Genomic DNA, 15,772 nt, shown 5'->3' on the forward strand with positions numbered 1-15,772 from the left:
TTATTTCAGTGAGACTTGAGGCTCCTTTGTCTACTAACTTGGAAACATAGAAAGTTGGGGTAGTGACGGACCTACATTATCTAACAAGCAGATGCTCAGGGAGGCAGAGCAGATTGGAGCCCAAATTTCTAGCATTACAGTTTTGATTACCTGGTTTCCCTTCCTTTTGTCTGTGCTTGAGTGATTGCAAAGAACTGAGAATTTGAAGGATCCTCAACTTTTTTAGTGTGTTTGCACTAGTTCTCATTTAATAAATTCCTTCTTCTAGAAGTCCCTCTGTTAACTTTTCTTTCCCCAGTGATCTGGGGGTGGAGGCTGGAGTGTCAGACTAGCGTTCTCATTTTTATATGTAAATAAATCACTTGATTATATTTTTTGTCCTTATGTTATCATGAATATTTCAAATGAATTTTATATGGTTCATATTTATGGCTTGGGAGCTATTTCACATTTTGGCTCATTGCCGTCTCATCTGCATATACCATATCTCAGCTGATGTTGATTGGTCTCATTTACATATTCATCATGCTCCTATTTTCAAAGATATTTTGTTATAAACTGGCTTTTCTTTCCCCTCCAGTGTTATAATAGCACGTAGATGTGTTTTTAAATTGCACTCATTTCCATACATAATTTTTCTGGTTACCATAAATCACCACCTTGTCACCTACTCCCCCCACCCTATTCAGTGTAATCTTCACACTTTATACCAAGCTGACATATGGCTCTGAAGTAATTAAAGACAATGTAAACAGTTTACAGTGCACTTTGCAAAGCCACTTCACATTGCAGAGAGTTTAATGGTTTCTTCTCCCCCAGCCAGTCCCAAAGAGTAGGAAGGTATGAGATAGTGATGCTGAGTAAAGCTACGGTGTGAAGAGTGATCATTTCATTTTCAGGGAGAAGCTTGCCTTCTACCAGAAAGACTCCTTTTCCTTTTGACTCCTAATAAAAGCAGAGGGGCTAAGTTAAGCTGGGTTAATAAAAGAAGAATCATCAGCATGCATTGGACAGAGTTACTGGATTCTTTAAACCATTCTAACAGGAGGCAGGGGAAAGAACCAAACTTACCAAATCCTCAACCACCCACGCCACAGAGACCTCTCTTGGGGATGAGAAGAGGGCTAATTTAAGATGCGAGTTGTTTGCCCAGCCACCAGCACCTAGTCTCCACTTTTGGTTTCCAGGTTTTGTTTGTGGTTCTCCATCCCCCATCCCAAGGGCGTGTGGTTAGGGTAGGCATTTTCAAATCTGAGAATGGAACCCATTATCCAGGCCACAGCTAGTCTGAGCATTGCCTTTCCCTTAGTTGTAGCAGCTGGTCCTAGAATGATTGTGTGACCTAAATGAATCATACAGAATCTTACGGCTTTTGAGACTGAGGGGAAAAAATGGTAAAATCTTTGCTTCTGAGTAGAACCCAAGAGAGGTGCACACAGGACTGCTGCTGGCGTCTTGCCACAGGGCAGGGTGGGGTTTGGTGGTGCTAAGGGTTAAAGCTAACATAGCAGATGCGAGACCTGAGAGAAGGAGAGAGGCTAAGTCCTGAGGGTATGGAACCTGAAAAGAACTACTAAAGCCATTCATCCTCTCTGACCATCAAGTTAAATGAGCCATTAAATTTCCTGCCTTTCCTTAATTCTATCTGAGGTTTTTTTCTTTCACCTCTCACAATAGAAAGCGTCCTAACAAATAACAATGTTTGTATGACTTACTTTGAACATACGATCTTGTTCATTTTTGTCCTAGGTTACATTTTAACCTATAACTATATAAGGGCCTAGACCATAGTAGAGTCTTAACCCGTGTTTGTATGCCTATCTACTCCTACATTATTTATTACTATCACTCATATTATTTAATATTTTCATATCTGGATATCTTGTCTTCCCAACTAATTATATTTTTTCATTTTTATTCATGCATTTATCAGTCATTGTGCAAGGTGCCAAGGATCCAATACTAAGTAAAACAATCATGTCCTTGGGTAGTCCAATAGGGGAGTTAGAAATTAAATTATCCCATAAAAAGAAGTATAAAATTGCTAAAATGAGAGTCAGCACAAAGAGTCTAGTGGTTGTAGGAGAGTGTACATAGTAAGGGCTTTTGCCTTAAATGGAGAGGTCAGGGAGGGCTTTTCTAGGCGAGTAACTCTGGCATGGGAACCTGAAGGATGGGTAGGAGCTGACTAAATTAAAAGCGCAGAGTGGAAAAGATGTTCTAGTCAGGAGGAGCCCCACCCAAGCAAGGTTCATGGTGGACAGATAACATGGTATGTTTTATGAACTGATAAGAGAATGTGAGTGATCTTGTTTCTTTTTATATGTGGAGAACAGTGCTAAGGTTTGGGGTGTGTGTGTGTGTGTGTGTGTGTGTGTGTGTGTGGACAGATGTGGAAGGGGACATAATTAGATGGGAATTTAGGTATAATATCACTGTGGTTACCATGAAGAAAATGGATGGGGTGAGTGCAGAGCATGCTGGAGGGGAGGGTAGCACACTGAGAAAACTGTTGGCGTCTTTTGGGAAAGATAATGGTAGTTGGAAGAGATAAGTGGACAGATTAGACGTATATCAAGGAGATAAAAACAGTAGAACTTAGTGTTGTATTTTAATACAAAGTTATACTCTGACCCTGCCTTTAAATATCAATCAAGAGATCTAGAAAAACTGTGAATTCTGAATACAATCTGATAAATGTGCTATTGGTACGATGGACACAAGATTATGGTTTGGAAGTGCTGAGAGCATTCTGGAAAGGCTGTACAGAGGAGTAAACATTTACTCTGGACCCTAGGGGACCAGGGTCCTCCAATCCAGAAAGTGGATTTCTGTTCCAATTTCGAGTGAAATTTTAGGCAGTAAGACAGCATTTATATGAGACCAGTGTGAAAGTACATTTTGTTAATTAATTAATTGACTGGCAACTTTTTAAGATGATTGTTTATTTTGAGAGAGAGTGCAAGTAGGGGAGATGGAGAGAGAGAATCCCAAGCAGACTCCCTGCTGTTAGTACAGAGCCCAACATGAGGCTCGATCTTACGAACTCTGAACATGACCTGAGCCCAAACCAAGAGAGTATCAAATGCTTAACTGACTGAACTGCCCAGGGGCCCTAATAAAAAAAAAATATTACTTTTTGATGCCTCTACGTGCCTGGCATTGTCCAAAGAACCAGCCATCCTGTTTTATGTAAGTACTGTGATGTCTGGTAATGATGATGCTTGGGAAATGGCAAATGTTCCTGCCTGGCAAAAATGTGGGGTACATAGTGCATATGATGGAAATATAAAGGGCTTTGACTTTTGTGCCAGACACTTAAGAGTAAAGCCTATGGCAGTGAGAGTCCCTCCAGTTTCTTCTGCAAGAGAGGTTGAGCATTGTGGGTCTGGCAGCAGGGAGCTGGGGAAATCAGAGCTGGGACAGGCATAGCAGCCTCATGTAACAGGCTGTGTAAGTGTTGATGAGACTTTGGACCTAATAACAGCAGGAGTGAGAGAAGGGCTGGAGTCCAGGGATATTTTTGAGAAAGAGTCAATAGGACTGGAAAAGGACCTGAGTTTAAGGGTAAGTCAACGGAGACTAAATTTTCCTGCATGGAAATTTGGGCAGATGGTAATGCTCTTCACTGGGCAATATGGGAAGATGAGAAATTTAAAGATAAAGGTCATGAACTAGTCTGGATGTATTAAATTTGAGGCACTTCCAGTTTAAAGAGGTGTAGATGCATAGGAATTTTTCCATTTGAAAACAAGAATTAGCCTCAAAAGAGAAATGGGCCTTACAGAAGAAGGTTTTGGAGACCTGATAGTAAGACATCATTTGATGAATAAGGATTAGGGATGGTGAGTATAATATGAAAATTATGAAAGTATAAGTATAATATGAAAATTAAACCAATAACGGAGCTCTGGAATATCTGAATTTTGGAAGGGCAGCCGAGGAATAAGAAAGATGGAGAGAACTGTCAATGGAGTAGTCTGGGAGACTAAGTGAGGGGACAGGAGGGTGTGTTGTCCCTGAGGTTAAAAGTGGAATGGGTATTGGGAAGAATGACGTGAATAGTCAGTGACATCAAAAGCTGCAGGTAAAGTGCTAGGAAGACAAAGTAGAAGTCAAGAGATCTGGCAAGTCCATCATTGTTGGGACCTTTCATAGAATAATTATACGGTGTTAGAGAATTTGTGGCCAAATAGCAAGGGGGCTGGCTGAAGAGTGAGTGAAAGGAAAGGGCAGGGTGGGGGTGGCAGCGATGAATGCAACTGTTGTTTCACAAGAGTGGGAGTGACAAGAAAGAGGGGAAGGTAGCAGAGAAGGAAGGCAGGGTTTATACAGAAAACTTTCCCCTTCCTTTTAGTAAAAGGAGGTAAAACTTGACTACACGTGCCGAATGAATGAAAGGGATTTTGTGATTCATGGAGAGGGAGATACTGAAGAGGAAGCTGATACGTACTAAGTTCATGAAACTGGCTAACAACCAGATGAACAGAAATACAGGGGAGAGTTCAGGAAAGGAGATGAGAACCCATTGCTGACCAAGAAGAGAAGGTGAGACAGTGGAAGAGAGGGAGCATGGAGACTGAAGGGTACAGTCTGTTCAGAGTTCAATCTGGTGCCAAACCTTCTACTAAGAAATGGTTTTGAAGCCTCAGAACACTCAAAGTGTTGGAAAAAATGAGATGACTTTAATTTTATTTTAGGCATCTCACTGTGTCAGTATAGGTTGATGAATAAAGTCATGAGGTAGAAGTGCACAAGCTGTGTTTGAGGTTTGAAGAAGTTGAGGAAGTTTTAAGCCAGCTGCCCTGTTTCTGGGGTTATTGCTGTGTCAGCTCAGCTTAACGACATATCACTACCAGAATGTCCTGTCTGATGCTGACCACCCAATGAGGGGTCAGTCACACCTGCTGGATTGAATTTAATTAAGGTAGATTATTTTTGATATCTGGTATTTTTGTCTTAAGAACAATTTCTATGCAATTATAGGACTGCTTAGGGACGAGGTGTATCTAATAGTCTAGTCATCTAGTACATGTCAGTTCTAAGCAGGGCATTTGCTAACCCATCTAAGAATACACCTTGAGCAGAAAGCTCCCCAACTCTATTGCTTCCCTGTTTTCATTGGTGAGCTCTGCTCCATCGAGTGCCTCCTCTCTCAATTCCTATGAGTGTTGAATATCTTCGAGAAGGTAAACCCTGAAGACTGCGGGTTTTATTTAAGAAAATTTTTAATGTCTGTTTATTTTTGAGATAGAGAGTGAGTGGGGGATGGGCAGAGAGAGGGAGACACAGAATCTGAAACAACTCCAGTCTCTGAGCTGTCAGCACAGAGCCTGACACAGGGCCCAAACCCATGAACCATGAGATCATGACCTGAGCCGAAGTTGGACACATAATCAACTGAGCCACCCAGGTGCCCCAAAATTGCAGGATTTAAACTGGGCTGTCATCCAACTAGGGATCCTTACACTTAGGAATTAGAGATCACATAAGCCATCATTTTTTTTTTAATCTTTAAAAAAAATTTTTTAATGTTTTATTTATTTATTTTTTTTNAGTCGGACGCTTAACCGACTAAGCCACCCAGGCGCCCCTGTTTTATTTATTTCTGAGAGATAGAGACAGCGTGAGTAGGGGAGGATTAGAGAGAGGGGGAAATACAGAATCTGAAACAGGCTCCAGGCTCTGAGTTAGCTCTCAGCACCGAGCCCAATGCAGGGCTCGAACCCACGAATCATGAGATCATGACCTGAGCTGAAGTCGGGATGCTTAAACGACTGAGCCACCCAGGCGCCTCTCCTTTTTTTTTTTTTTTTTAAACTCCTTACTTAACCCACAGATAAGGAAACCAAGGCCCCAAGAAATACAGTGATATAATCAAGATCACACAGTGAGTTTATATCAAAGCTAGCCCTCAAACCCCGGATTCTGAGCACCTTCCTCTAAGCAGGTGGTATAATTGCTGAGACACAGTCCCACTCTCTCTGCTCTGTGTCTTCTTTATTAATAGATTTCTTTCTTGCTTCTTCAGACCCTAGCAAGTATTCTTAAAGGGGGTAAAAGAACGAAGAGAAAAAATTGAATGGCTTGAAGAAGGACAAATGAATGTAACCTGGGGGGAGCTTTCTTCTGAAAAAACCATTCCCTTCTGTGTAATCCATCTTTCTGTTGCTGTATCCATTGGTGTTAAAGTCCTGAGTTCTGGCTGCCACTCTGGTGAAGAACACATTTTCTGGCCCTAAAGACCTGGGAGATGGGGTCAAGGGTCTTCAAAGGAAGAGTGGGTTACTGTATTAAAAATTTTTTTAATGTAATTTATTGTCAAGTTAGCTAAGAAACAGTATATACGGTGGCCTCTTGGCTTTGGGAGTGGATTCCCATGAATCATTGCTTACATATAATACCTAGTGCTCATCCCAACAAGTTTCCTCCTCAATGCTCATTACCCATTTCCTCCTCTCCCCACCCCACCTCCTCAGTTTGTTTCTGTATTGGAGAGTCTCTTATGGTTTGCCTCCCTCTCTGTTTGAAACTATTTTTTTCTCCTCCCCTTCCCCCATAGTCTTCTGTTAAGTTTCTCAAATTAAGAGTGGGTTACTTTAAACATGGCAGAATTTATTCTGCTTTTTAATACTGTGCCTCATTTTGAGAAAAAGCCTCATTGGGGATACACCTACACTAAACTAGTTCAGTAAGGAGTGAATGTTTGCATTAGCAAAGGAGTCTTCTCCTTTGAAAGGAAATCGTTAGTGCTATAAACTTTTCTAATGCTTGTAAATGTTGATACATCAATTACCACTTGTCACCATGGCTTGGAAAAGAGAAGTCTAGAGAATCTTGAACACAAATGTTAGGTCCCGCTGTCAATTAAAAATTAATCAGAAATAATAGACAACATCCTTGAAAAAGAATGGATATCAGCAGAGAAAATCAGCCGGGTTTATAAAATTTCACTCAAAGGTACTTTGGAGCAATGCCTTGTAGAAGAAAAAGTAAGGATTGCTTAGATTGACCCTAGGCTCTTTTCAACAGCTATGCTCTGAAAGATCCTCCACTATTAGGAAATAAAATGGGAGGAGGTGCAGAAAGTTTTCTGGCTTCTAGGTGCAAAGCATCACACTGGATGTGATGTGAGGCTGCTGGTCACAGCCCGTTTGAGGTACTCACACACACCACTGTTAGGTACCTACATTTTCTCCAGGTCCCCAAATCCCGAGAATGCTCCTTTTGGGATGACTCGAAGTTTGGTGAGGACAAACCTCCTGAAAAGAGAGTGGACATAAAATGTGACAACCTATCCATTCACTGATAAGTACTTGCCTCATGTATAGTGTCAGCCAAGAGCCAACATATACTAAGAGCTTGTCATTTAGTAGTTGTAATTGTTTTCACATGATCTCTCTTCATCCTCTCACAAAGCAGTGATGCCCATTTTGCGTTAAGAGGAAACAGATTTAGTGAGGTTTATAGATTTGGCCAGGGTCAGTTGGCTGATACGTGGCAGAACTGGAATATGAACCCTTTCATCATCAGTACTCTGTTGCCTCCTGTAGCCTTCTTTGAGGCCCCTTTTCTTTCTCTACTCCAACCCCCAAAACCTCTTCCCCTGTCTTTGTTAGCTGACCTTGCTTCCTATTTCAAAGAGAAAATAAACCCAATAGAAGAGAACTTCTTCATGCCCTCCCATGGCTTGCAGCCACTAAGCCATCTGCACCTGTGCTTATATACCCTGTCTTCCTTCCTCTTACCATGGGTGACCAGGTCTCTGGACCTGGCTGAGAATAGCCTCTCCAATTCACATCAGATCCCTTCTCTTATAATTGAGGTAGCCACAACAGTAATTTTCCCCTTTCTTGGGTACATTTATTCACATATTTTTGCTTTTCTACTGGATCCTGCCCATCTGTATACAAACATGCCATTATTTATTTCATCAAGAAAACTCCACTTTAACCACAGCCACCCTCAGTTTTTTGCCATTTTCTTCTACTTGAACTATTTGTCTCCTTCCACAAAATTCCTTCCAGCAGCTCCTCATCTTTGCCAGGAAAAAAACCCTACAGTGATATATGGATTTTCCTGTTCTCCCTCTCCACAGACCCTCTACCCTCCACTTTGACAGTTTTCCCATTTGCTTATCTTGTTCTTTTCACAGTACTCTCTAGCTAGTTCTTGGACATGCCAGGTTCCTTCCTGCCTGTGTTTCTGCATTTGCAATTCTCTCTGCCTGGAGCACTCCTCTCTCAGACATCCTCATGGTTTCCTCCTCCAGCCTGCTGTTTGCTCAAATGTCACTTGCTCAGTGATGCTTTCTCCAACCATCCTATTTAAAATGACAATCTCCCCTACTTTGCCCCTGGCCCTCTTTCCTGCTCAGATTTTTTCTTCACATCACTTGTGACATGTTATACATTATATTTATTTATCTATTTATGTATTCATGTATATATTAATCTCTCACCTATAAGTAGAATACAGACTCCGTGAAGGCAGTAATTTTTGTATGATTTGTCTACTACTGTCTACCGAATGCCCTTGCACAGTGCCTGGTATGCAGCAAGTACTCAATTTTTTTCTTCAATGGTTCTTAATCAGTCTGAGAGGTCTAGGCTTGAGGATGGAATTACAAGTGACCCTTTTGAAATTTCTGCAACAGAAATACTATTCCTTCCTCTGGCTTTCTCTTGCTTTGTAACTGATCAGTAGGTACTTTCCCCACCCGACCCCAAATTGTTCCTTCCACAGGCAGTGTGTCAGCAGGAAGGAAATAAACACTGAGTATTTGGATAGTTTGGCAAGCCTGCATTACTTCAGTCTCTTATTACTTATTGGTGTTAGTGAAACTCCTATTGCAGACAAATTTATTAAGGCAAACGATTCTTTACTTTAACTTTGTTTACTTGCCTTTGGCTGTCAGGTGCACCAGCTCTATGGGAGGAAGCATGAGAGAGAATCTTAAGTGCCGTTTTTGCTCTGGAGGAGTTTATATATGTGGGGAGGTAAAGCCAGAAGCCTTGGAGTAGCAGAAAACAATTGTGGGATACAGTTGATGTAATAACGATAAATGTATGCAAATATTGAAGTGAGAAAGATTCCAAAGTACATAAATATATAAAATGGAGATATGGAGAGGTGGGTGAATTTGATCCTGGACTTTAAAACCATCAGGTCATACTAAAACCATTTAAATAAAAAGAGATCTAAATTAGGATTGGGAGCTGTGTATATGGGAGAGTGTCAACTTAGAGAACTCCTATCTGAAAAGAATCAGGGTTAAGGTACTGAATTAATCTTAAGTAACATAGACAAGTTCCTTTTGTTTCTATTCCTGTCTTTTGTTTCTATTTTCATAAGACAGAAGAATGATGAAAACAAACTAGAAAAAGCAAATAGTAAGTCAACTAGATAGTGCTTTTTTTTTTTAATACTTTTTTATTTATTTCTAGGAGAGAGAGAGACAGCGTGAGCAGGGGAGGGTCAGAGAGAGAGGGAGACACTGACTGAAATAGGCTCCAGGCTCCGAGCTGGCAGTCAGCACAGAGCCCGACGCGGGGCTTGAACCCACGAACCACAAGATCATGACCTAAGCGAAAGTCGGATGCTTAACCGACTAAGCCACCCAGGCGCCCCTAGATAGTGCTTTTTGATTCGACCCTAGTAGCAGACAAGTTTTCTACAGTTTTTAACAATTATGCCTTAACGTTTCCAACCTATTAGCATAATTAAAGCTTTTTTTTTANGAGAAACAAACTGAGGACTGATGATTGTGGGGGGGGAGGGGGGAGATGTGCATGGAGGAGGGCACTTGTTGGGATGAGCACTGGGTGTCATATGTAAACCAAGCTGACAATAAACTATTTGTAAAAAATTTTTAAAAATTTTTTAAAAATTAAAAAATTAAAAAACAAATGTGAGAGTGAAATTAAGACCCTTTTAGACAAATTTAATTAGTCATTAATAAAAATTTCAGCAAAGGAATTCCTTTAGAGGAATAAAGTATAATCTGGTAATAAAGTATAATCTGGTAGGAAGTCACAAAAACAATAAGAAATAGTGAACAGAGAAATCATTGTTCCTTATTGAATAGGTAGGTTTTCATAATGGTTGGAAAACTCACCTATTCAATAAATAATACTGAAAAAATATTGACCAAGAAATAGGTCACAAAACAATTGGTATAGAACAAATAATTGTCTTTGATGTGGTGCATTTAAATTACTTAGCAAATTAGTTATAAGAAATAATAATGAACAGCCTCCCCTCAACAACACATGTACAAACATCTAGAAGGTAAAAATTAAATCAAACCGAAACTAAAACCCCACTCTTTTAAGTCACATATGGGTCACAGAAGAAATTACATAATAATTAGGAATTATTTGGAATTGAGCCATAATGAAAATACAACATGAAACTTAAGGGATACAGCTAAGCTGCTACGTACAAAGAAGTTAAGAGCTTTAAACTATTTTACCCAAAATGGAAATAAAAAAGAAATTTCATAAGCTACATTTCTAACATAAGGAGCAACCAAAGCAACAACAGAACAGTGGAAACAGAAAACTATGAAGTCAGTAGTTCTTTATTGCATTTCAGGCTAGAACTTAAGGTACAAACTCAGAAGTCATTTTGTAAGAAAATTGGGAAAATTAGGGACTGTTGAGATAGAAGTATTTTGAGAAGATAAACACTCAACCAGACATTAAAATTTGATGTATAGAAAGAGTTTAACCTATCCTAACTTATTTCACTGTTAAAAGATTAAGTTTCAGGGCGCCTGGGTGACTTAATCAGTTAAGCGTCCAACTTTGGCTCAGGCCATGATCTCATGGTTTGTGAGTTCAAGACCTGTGCTGCGCTCTATGCTGACAGCTCAGAGTCTGGAGCCTGCTTCAGATTATGTCTCTCTCTCTCTCTCTCTCTTTCTACCTGCCCTTCCTGCACTCATGCTCTCTCTCTTGCAAAAATAAATATTAATAAACATTAAAAATGAAAAAGATTACATTTCTTCATAAGTTTATTGCTAACATGAGTAAGGAGTTTTCTTAGAAGACTGAAAGTTTTGTTAGAATAGTTTCAAGGACTTTGACTTACACCTTTACCACTAAAATGATTGTTAGAGAAAAGTACATTTATTCGAATGTTGAACGAAACCATTGATCACTTAAAGTTGCACACCCTATTTATAGGTCTGTTTTAACCAGCAACTTTCTGATAATTGATTCATTATGATTTCACTGATCTAGCTCCAATTAACTAATGAATTTTCAGATTTCTTTTAAATCAGGAATATTGGTAAAGGCATTATTTTGATGAATTTTCATTTGTTTATTTAAAAAATTAATGTTTATTTTTTTATTGGGGGGGCAGAGAGAGAGGGAGATAGAATCCCAAGCAGGCTCCACTCTGTCAGAGCAGAGCCTGAAATAGGGCTCAAAAGTCATGAATCTTGAGATCATGACTTGAGCCAAAATCAAGTGTCAGACACCAAACTGACTGAGCTACCCAGGTGTCCCAAATTTTCATTTTAGAAATAAAGTGAGAATCTAACAGATTGAATTTAAAACACATTTCAAAATTTAACTTTGCTTTAAGAAACCTAAAGAGAACAGAAATAAATAATAAAGATAAGAGTAGAAATTAAAGATTATAATGGAGAAGATCAATAAAATCAAAAGCTAATTTTTATTTAAAAAATTTTTAATGTCTTATTTATTTTTGAGACAGAGACAAAGCATGAGATGGGGAGGGGCAGAGAGACAGGGAGATACAGAGTCTGAAGCAGGCTCCAGGCTCTGAGCAGTCAGCACAGAGCCTGATGCGGGTCTTTAACCCACAAACGCGAGATCATGACCTGAGCTGAAGTCCAACGCCCAACTGACTGACCCACCCAGGCGCCCTGTGAAGGTGTTGGTTTTAATCTACGTTAGTATATAAATTAAACGTATGACACATCTGAGGCACAGTAGGTTTGGTTTTTGGGGTTTTTTTGTTTTTGTTTTGGTATGTGTGCATGGAAATTGGCCAGATGACTAATATTCATATGGAAGAGCATTCAGAGAGTAGCCAGAACGATTCTGAAGATGTAAAGCAAGATTGAGGGAACTGGCATGCCAGGCAATATAAATTTTAAAAATTTAACATGATTAAAATGCTGCGGTATTGACAGGGATTAAGAAATTAGGGCAGTGGAAGAGAATAAATAACACAAAAATAGATGATAAACCAAAGGAAATGGCATATGACAGAGTAGCATTAAAAATCAGTGGAGGAAAATGTGACTTAATCAACAGAGGTGCTGAAACTATCCTTGTAGAAAAAGATAACATTACCATACTAAAGTCTCAATTCTAAGCTTACTAAATATCTAAATGGGAAAAGTCAAAAGTTTAAAACTTCTAAAACTTTTAAGTATGACTGTACACCAAAACGGAAAAGTTGATACCGGGGTGCCTGGGTGGCTCAATTGATTAAGCGTCCGTCTTCGGCTCAGGTTGTGATCTCACGGTTTGGTTCGTGGGTTCGAGCCTCGTGTCAAGCTCTGACAGCTAGATCAGAGCCTGGAGCCTTTTTCAGATTCTGTATCTCCCTCTCTCTCTGACCCTCCCCTGCTCACACTTTCTCTCTCTCTCTCGGCAATAAATAAAACATTTTAAAAAATTGATACCCTTGACTAGATTAACTTAAAATCGCTGTTAAACAGATACATAAATTAATGAGAAGATAAGCTGTAAACTGGGGAAAGATATCGGCAACACATACAACTAACAAAGTGATAGCAGCCTGAATATAAAGAACTTTACAAAATAATAAAAATAAAATACAAGCAGTGCAGTAGAAAAATTGGCAAAAATGTGAACCGGCAACTTATATAAGTAGAAATGCAAACATCCAATAAACATATGAAAAGATGCACAACTTCATTAGCAATCAGGAAAATGCAAATTTAAACAGTAATTAGATACCATTACACATCATCATATTGGCAAACATCAAAAGGAAAATCTCAGAATAACACTGCTGGTGAGACTGTGGAAAAATCGGACATTTTCTACTCTTGATGGAAAGGTAATTTGCTACAAGTACTCTCACTAGCCATGGGCAATACGTGTTAAAGTCAAAGATACAAATGTCTTTGAACTTAGCTATTCCATGTCTCTCTGCCACATGTATACCTGGAGACAGGTAAAAGATTAATTACTGTAGCATAATTTATAATAGTAAAAAATCAGAAATGAATGCTCATGAACAAGAGCATGAATGAATATTAAGAAACTGTTATATACTGACACAGTCAATTATAAAGCCAAATTATAAAGCAGTGGAAAGAAATGAACTGACTAGAGCTGCATGCCACAATCTGGAGAAATCTCTAAAGCATAATGTTGAGGGAAAAAGTCCGTGCCATCTGCATACAGTATGTATAGTATATGGTTTTATAAAGGCTTACCATGCAAAATAGTATATTGTTGCATATGAATCATATCTTTTTATTCTGTATTTTTGAAGTTTGGACATCTTGGGGTTTTGATGGCTCTGGAGGGCCTACTGCTACCAGTGCTAGCTAATTCCTAGAGATGGCAAACAAGTGACCTGTGATACACAAACCAACTAATTCAGAGTCAATAGGGCCAACCACCTTCTCCAGTGACCCTTTATGCTCTATTCCCCTGCCCTGATCATCTCATGGCAGCCCCTACACCCCAGAGTCCTTGGAAGTTTATTTAAACTAGATGATCCTAAATCTGCTTACCCTGTTTCATTAGTTCCTTCCCATGGAAGCCACTATAAAGACTATCGCCATGTTCCATCCCCCCCACCCCCAGCTCTCTCTGCCTCCTGGTGCTTCTCCATGTGCCCCCACATAGTGTGGAGTCTGTGAGTATAACAGTGTATCTTTTCAAGATCAGTTGTCTCCTGATCTGTTGGCCTCTCACCTTCCCTGAATAACAAAGCCTGTAAGTAAAACATGCCTAGAGATGCATATATATTTATTGAAAAGAAAATTCTGAGAATGACCAACACCAAAATAAGCACAGTATTATTTCTCTGTGAAAAGAGGAAAAGGAATAGGACACAGCCTTTTCTAAAATATTTTATATTTTTAAAAACCATCTGAACAGTTATGACCAAAAGTTAAGATTCAGCAAAGCTGAGTTGAGTGTTTTATGAGTGGTGATTACATTATTCTCTACACTTCATACTTGAAATATTTCCTAATTTCTCAAGATTAAAATTCTCACCAGGCCATATCCAAAGCATCATTTATTTGATTTTAAACGGAGGGAGCATTTTAAAAGTATCATCATATTGTTCTTGTCACATGGCACCTTTCCTCTGTAAGGGGGCATAAAGGGTCTGAATGATTTCTCTAAAAAATGCACAATTCATCATTACAGCTCTGAAAAGAAAATTTTCATCAGCATTTTGCAGGTTACTTAATGTCTCTTCCATGATAAATGGAGTAGGTGGGATTTGCTTTTTTTCTTCCTTGAAATTGGGAAGCTTTAGGATTCCCTTGAACTCTGTCTCTGTTAGAAGCAATTCATATCTTGGGCAGTCCATTCACCCTTGGCCAAATTTAATTTCCCTTTTTGACTTAAAGGAGAATACTTTAAAAGATGCCATAAAAAGCTTGCTAGCAGCCTGGAAAACAGCCAATATTCTTTTTGAGGAAGCTGCCTTTTTATGATGGCCCAAGTGTAAATGACACTGGGCTCTGTGTTCTTTGAATTTCACACAAGTTTAAAAATTAAAGTGAGAACAGCTTGGCAAAGGATATACAAAAAGAAATTGATCATCTTCCTGACCTCAAAATGCCAAGAGTTTTTGAGCTTCACGCTCTTTAGATCAAACTCTTACCCTAATTAACTTTCTAGGAATGTGTTTAGGAAAACTATCCAAAGAGGTGGATTGAACTAAATGAGCAAAGCTCTTGGAAAAAATAGGTTTTAAATAACTTGATTTGACTGTTTACCATGATCCAGCAGACAGCTACACCAGGGTCCAAATCATGTATGCCTCTAGTTGGTTGCAATTTGCATTTTATTACACATGGGTCTTGAAGCCAGTGGGGCAGGGAAGAATAGGAAGGAAGAGATTGGAAAATAAGAAGGGGTTATTTCCATATATTTTGACTTTACATTACTTTATTTTTCTAGAACCTCTTCACATTTTGGTATGAATCTTAACTGTCTAGATGTGAAGTGCTCTGTCACTGTAAATATGGAGAAATGGGTTCAGCTGGCATTAGCCCTTCACCCACCTTCAGGCAGTAGAAGGAAATGCCAAGGATTCACTGGGGGTTGCAGAGTCTACCATTAGGATTTCTTGAGAAAGAAGTGTCAGTGTTTTCTGTGTCTCTCTTCCATGGTGTGGAGTAAGTGCTTGTCCTTCATCTTAAGTCAAATTTGAGAGGTAATAGGGCCAACTAAGGGGGTTAACATGCATTTCCTGCAGTTTGGGGAGATAACAAAGACTGGAACATGACTCAAGTCTGACCTCTAAAGATAGGAAGTATCCACCTGGTTTGGGAGAGAGCTGCAGTTTTATAGATAATGATGTGAGTTTCCCCTGAGCCAGACCTAGAGCCAGGAGAAGGGAGAAAAACTGCTTACAGTGAGGAAGATGGACTTGCCTGTATAGGGACCTGACCCCAAATGTGGGCTTCTGGAAGCTGGTGGGAGGAGAAATTGTTCTTCTGTAGATGGAGACCTCTAGCATGTGGGATCCTGAGTAGCCCATGTATGCTCAAATGTAAGAATTGGCGTTT

General features: G+C 39.4%; 1 protein-coding gene across 2 annotated transcripts in view; it reads right to left on the minus strand.

Moving 5' to 3' along the window:
* FSHR (follicle stimulating hormone receptor) overlaps positions 1-15,772 on the minus strand; it is a 164,107-nt gene that overhangs the window by 82,713 nt on the left and 65,622 nt on the right. For both annotated transcript variants that reach the window (XM_077749245.1, XM_077749244.1), the window contains exon 2: positions 7,191-7,262. In XM_077749245.1, the coding sequence (XP_077605371.1) occupies positions 7,191-7,262 (72 nt within the window). The remainder of the gene's footprint in view (positions 1-7,190; positions 7,263-15,772) is intronic.

The sequence above is a fragment of the Crocuta crocuta genome, unplaced genomic scaffold, assembly GCF_008692635.1.
Source record: "Crocuta crocuta isolate KB4526 unplaced genomic scaffold, BGI_CrCroc_1.0 scaffold118, whole genome shotgun sequence".
In the NCBI taxonomy this organism is placed as follows: Eukaryota; Metazoa; Chordata; class Mammalia; order Carnivora; family Hyaenidae; genus Crocuta; species Crocuta crocuta.